Here is a 5593-nt window from a genome sequence, read left to right on the forward strand (position 1 = left end):
CGCCCGCTCGGTTCTTGCCTCGTGGCCCCGCCCCTTGTCGAAGTCGCTCGCCTTTTCTCGAAAGGCTTGCCTCCTTTTCGCGGAAGCTCCGATTCTTGACGACACATTTCCTGCCTTTTAGGGCCTAAAATTTAGGCGAAAGCGGTACGGAGACTTTTAAAGCGAACTACAACTCCCCGTCGGTCCGGGGTAAGATGACGTAACTTCCGCACCATCTTGGCCCCTTTGCCTCATGGGAGTTGTAGTTTTCTCCTTTGTGTTTCTGCCCTAGAAGTGGCGGCGGCAAGTTACAGATCAATAGCAATTGTCCAGGTCGCCTTCTAAGTTTCTTATAGGAGTGAGAGGGGTAGAGCGAGAGACTGCGCTGCGACCTCTCCGGGGTCCCTTTAAGGAACACTCGCACCCCCTTCCAATTTAGAACCCCCAGAGCAGGGTAGCCTGGCTGCGGCAGAAGCCAGGGGTCATTGCTCCGTTGGAAGTTGAGCGTGAGGGAATTGGAGGGAGGGGATCCCGGTAGATCCCAGAGGGAATCCCTCCTCCTTCGGAGCCCTCTTTATTCCCCTGCTTTATTTCCCGGAGACCCAGAGATTAGGTCCCCAGCTCCCCCCAAAAGTAGTCAGGTATGTTTAGAAATTGGCCAGAGGGGCAGAGCGCTGGGGCGTGAATGTGAAAAGCCTCTGCAGGCACGAGGGAGGATAGAGGGGTGCTGGCGGTCTGGTGTTTGGGGCCCAGATTTCTGAGTTCCCACGCCTGGGTGTAGGAGAGAGGTATTTGGGGGAGAGAGAATTGGACTCCTGGGCCCCTGTTAGTGCCCAAAACTGGAATAAGGCTGCGGTTTCCCTGGACAGGAGGAGGTGCTGGAATTCAGGTTTCCTGGTTCCTGGATAAAATGTAGCGCTTAAGATCAGACGTTGGGGATGGGAGTGGGGGGCGGGGACAGAGCCCATTGGGAGGTGGGGTTTGAGTCCTGACTTCTCATTCTTGTTTCTCTAGAATGTCTCAGGAGAACGACACATGGAAAAAAGAGTGAGTAAGGCACCGGAGTGGGCAGGAGTGGAGAAAAGGGGTGCACGGGGCACTGAGCGTTTGACTGTGCCCACACACCCTCAGCTCTGGCCTCATAAGGGCGTTTGCAGGTTCAGCACCGTCAGCCTTGCTGGGAGGGGCTGGGGGCCTGGACCTCTGAGTCCTCCCTAAAGGGAGCAGCCTGGGATGAGGACTAAGGGGTCAGAAAGGGGAGGGGCGTGGACTCCTGAGTTCTGAGACCCCACGGCCCTGGGATCTCTGGCTCCTGGATCCAGACAGGCCAGTGCTGGGGGAAAGAGCTTTAAACTCTAGCCCTTCTGTGACCTCACAAGTGCCCAGAATCCTAACTTAGGGGGGCTCTCGGGCACCCAGGTGCCTTGCTTAGTCTTGTCATAAGCCTGCCTCTCCCTCAGGGTCCTGTGGGACGAGCTCGCCGCCATCAGGCTGCAGAAGCTGGAACAGCAGGTACTGTGCTAGGAGTCCTCACCCCCTGGTCCCCGCCCCCCAACCCAGGGCCCCATCATAGCCACCCAGGAGCCACATCCCCAGGGATCGCCCTGGGCGGGCTGGCCCTCCGTGGCTCTCTTGAGCCTCAGGTTCTGCAATTGGGAAGTGAGAAAATAGGAACTCGGGATCCTAGAGAAGTAAACCTTGGGGACGAGGCTCCAAAACTTCTAAGGAACAAGGGCTCGGCGGGGACCAGGTGCCAGGACCCCTGGTTCTCAGGAAGGAGGAGACGAGGGACTGAGGGCTTGGGTTCCAAAAATTCTCCCACGGATGCAGGCCGCCCCTTCCCCAGGGCTCCCCTTCCCCAGGCCCATTTTCACCCGAGTCTTCCGCAGGACTCCTGGCCCCCACACACCCCTTTCCCGCTCCCGCAGCGGCGGCTATTTGAGAAGAAGCAGCGGCGGAAACGCCAAGATTTCCTCATGGTTCAGGCCAATCCTGACGCCTCCATGCGGTCCAGCCGACCGCGCCTGAGGTCGGAGCGCCTCGCGGGGAACAGCGGTGAGGAAAGGGTCCGACCACCTCGAAGGCCAGGAGGGAGGGGCCTGTGGGAGCCCGGCGGAGCCCGGAAAAGCCCGAGTCACAGCCAGTGGGGACCCAGGGAGAGCGCGGGTGCGGGCCCTTTAAGGCCACGAGAGGGCGGGGCTTGTTAGAGTTCCGGGGCGGAGCCTGCGAGACCCGGGGACCAACCAAAAGCGCGGGGCGGGGCCTGGTAGAGTTGGGGGCGGGGCCTGGAAAAGCGGGACCAGGACTGAGATTGGCAAAGCCCGGGGACCTGGGTGACTTGGAAACCAGGTGCTACCGACGGAGAACCCGGCGGGGGTGGTGTTCGCGAGGAGCCACAACTAAGTGGTCGGGCCGTCCTGGTCGGAGCCTTGGAATGAAGGGCGGGTTCTGCATGCGTCTCGGGGCTTTGGGTGGTCGTTCAATGAGGGGCCGTGTGTGGGAGCCCAGGGCGGAGGCAGATCTTCGCTGTTTAGGGACCTCTGCACTGTCTCCCAGGCCTCCGGAACCCTTTCCTCCGGGAGAACGTGCCAGAAGCACATCTGCACGCTGGTACCCACAGCGCCCAGGGCATCATGAGCTGTGGTGGCGATGGCCGCCCCGAGCCCAGCCCCTTGGCATCCCCGACGGAAGAAGGTACTCTCAAGCCCTTGGACCGCCTGTACTAGAACTCCACTCCCACTAGAACCCAGGCGTCTGGAACCTCAATCCTTGATCTCCAAAAGAGCCTGGAGTGCAGACCCCCACTACCCCGCCCCCCCGCCCCAGGGGCTCTGAAATCCACACCAAGTCCAGGTCTCTCTCTCTCTCTCTCTCTCTCTCTCTCTCTCTCTCTCTCTCTCTCTCTCTCTATATATATATATATATATATATATATATATATATATATATATATATATATTGACTTCAGAGAGGAAGGGAGAGGGAGAGAGAGAGAAAGAGAAACATCCATAATGAGAGAGAATGATGGATTGGCTGCCTCCTGCATATCCCCTACTGGGGATCGAGCCCACAACCTGGGCATGTGCCCTTGACGGGAATCGAACCTGGGACCCTTCAGTCCGCAGGCCGACGCTCTATCCACTGAGCAAAACCGGCCAGAGCCCAAGTCCAGGTCTTGAACCTTCTCCTTCTCCAACACCCAGTCATCTCAGTCTCCAGCCCTTCCCGCCCCTGGGATCCCAGCCTCCAGGTGCCTTCTCTCTTCTGCCCTCCAGACACGTCCTATCCCGAGTTGGAGGAGGTCTTCGTGGAGGATGTTCCCACCTTCCGCCCTCCTTTCAAAGGGCCCCCAAGGATAAGACGCAGGGGTTGGATACCCCACGGACGACGTGGTAATTTGAGGGACATCATCAGGCCCTCTGCTCCGAGTGGCAAATCCCCTCCCCCCTTTTGTAACAGCTTTTTGGAGATATAGTTTACATACCATACAGTTCACTCATTTAAAGTTTACAATTCCAGGGTTCTTAGTATATTTACAGAGATGCGCATCTATCGCCACAATCAATTTTCCTGCATTTTCATCACCCCCAGAAGAAACCTGTACCTCTTATTAGTCACCACCCCCTTTCTCCTAGCCCTAGGCAACCACTAATCCTAGATTTGCCTATTCTCGACATTTCAGATAAACAGAATAATACACAATATGATCTTTCATAACTGGCTTCTCATGTTCGCCTGTTTTTAAGGTTCATCTACGTTGTAGTATTATCAGTACTTCATTCCCTTTTATTCATATATATATATAATTGATTTTTCACAGAGAAGAAGAGAGAGGATAGAGAGTTAGAAACATCAACGAGAGAGAAACATCGATCAGCTGCCTCCTGCACACCTCCCACTGGGGATGTGCCCACAACCAAAGTACATGCCCTTGGCGGGAATCGAACCTGGGACCTTTCAGTCCGCAGGACGACGCTCTATCCACTGAGCCAAACCGGTCAGGGCCCTTTTATTCTTTTTTTTTTTTAAAAAAATATATTTTTATTGATTTCAGAGAAGGGAGAGGAAGAGAGAGATAGAAACATCATTGAGAGAGAATCCTTGATTGGCTGCCTCCTGCACGCCCCCTACTGGAGGTGGAGCCTGCAACCTGGGCATGTGCCCTTGACCAGAATCGAATTTGGGACCCTTCAGTCCACAGGCTGACGCTCTATCCACTGAGCCATCCCATCTAGGGCTTCCCTTTTATTCTTTTTTTTTTTTAAATATATTTTATTGATTTTTTTACAGAGAGGAAGGGAGAGAGATAGAGAGTTAGAAACATCGATGAGAGAGAAACATCGATCAGCCGCCTCCTGCACATCTCCCACTGGGGATGTGCGCAACCCAGGTACATGCCCCCGACCGGAATTGAACCTAGGACCTTTCAGTCCGCAGGCCGACGCTCAATCCACTGAGCCAAACCGGTTTTGGCATTATTCTTTAATATTTCATTGTAATGACACTTTATTCTCACGACAGGACTATTTCGCTATTGCAAAACAGGAATCTTAATTATCACTGGGAAACTCCACTCTCTCTCCACCCCCATCCTAGATCCCCAGTCTCCCCTCTGCTCTCTCTGGCACAAAGGGAAGGGGGAGCTCAAATCCTGTTTGTCCTTCGGCCCAGAGCAGGCAGACTCCTTGACCTGTGCAGACCCTCTGCATGTGGGGGAGGTGAGATGTCTGGCCAGTGAGGGCGATAAGCTACCACTGGTGACCTTGTCCCCAGCTCCTGGGACCCAGGTGTGCTGAGCTGTCTGCTTCCATCCCTTAGGGTCCAGTACAGAGGACGATAGCGAATCGCAGGATGGTGGAGATGACTGCGAGTCGCCTGGAAGGGATGATGATGGGGGAAGTGGAGACCCCCTCGAGCTCCAACAGGGTGAGAGATGGCACAGCCCATCAAGACAGAGGAAGAGGAGGGTGGTGCTAAAACTCTGCAGCCCAATCAGAGGCCCCTTTTACGGGTGGGTAGAACCTGTGCTGACAGCTCGCAGAGGCTCTGAGTGCCTCATTGACCATCTAGAGAGGGTTTGAAGAGATGTGAGCACATCAAAACCCAGCCCACCGAAAGGCTGTGAGCTTGCGGGGAGGGTGACACAGCCATAGGGAAGGACCAGTTGGCACTCACTTTGGCATTGATGAAAGTGAGATACATAGCTTTAGTTGGGCTCTGGCCAGTACGTTGAGTGGTTAGAGCATCGTGGGTTGCAAGTTTGATCCCCTGTCCCGCCAGGGTGGGTGCAGGAAGCAACCAGTAGATGTGTCTTTCTCGCATAGATGTTTCTCTTCTTCTCTCCCCTTCTCTCCCTTCCTTCTCTAAAAATATCAACGGAAAAAATATATATCCTCCGGTGAGGATTAAGAATAACAACAACAACAAATAGTTTCAGTTGGGTAGATCCGGGCCATATCAAGTTATCTAGATCGAATCAACACGTGTTTTAGCTGAACGGGCCTTGCAAACGGAATTCTCCCATCGGTAGATGGAGTGAGCCAGGCAGCAGAGGGAAGCCAGTGGGGCTTGGCTGGGTGGAAATCTTTAAAGGGATCGACCAATCAGCAAGTGG

General features: G+C 54.7%; 1 protein-coding gene across 1 annotated transcript in view; it reads left to right on the forward strand.

Annotated features, from left to right (window-relative positions):
• The first annotated feature begins 4 nt into the window (after nucleotides 1–4).
• The window catches only part of TULP2 (TUB like protein 2), an 8044-nt gene continuing 2455 nt past the window's right edge, over nucleotides 5–5593 (forward strand). The window contains exons 1-7 of the mRNA XM_059667370.1: nucleotides 5–189; nucleotides 994–1026; nucleotides 1440–1491; nucleotides 1908–2034; nucleotides 2536–2673; nucleotides 3255–3371; nucleotides 4798–5057. Of these exons, the coding sequence (XP_059523353.1) occupies nucleotides 995–1026; nucleotides 1440–1491; nucleotides 1908–2034; nucleotides 2536–2673; nucleotides 3255–3371; nucleotides 4798–5057 (726 nt within the window). The 5' untranslated portion in view covers nucleotides 5–189; nucleotide 994. The remainder of the gene's footprint in view (nucleotides 190–993; nucleotides 1027–1439; nucleotides 1492–1907; nucleotides 2035–2535; nucleotides 2674–3254; nucleotides 3372–4797; nucleotides 5058–5593) is intronic.

The sequence above is a fragment of the Myotis daubentonii genome, chromosome 15, assembly GCF_963259705.1.
Source record: "Myotis daubentonii chromosome 15, mMyoDau2.1, whole genome shotgun sequence".
Lineage (NCBI taxonomy): Eukaryota > Metazoa > Chordata > Mammalia > Chiroptera > Vespertilionidae > Myotis > Myotis daubentonii.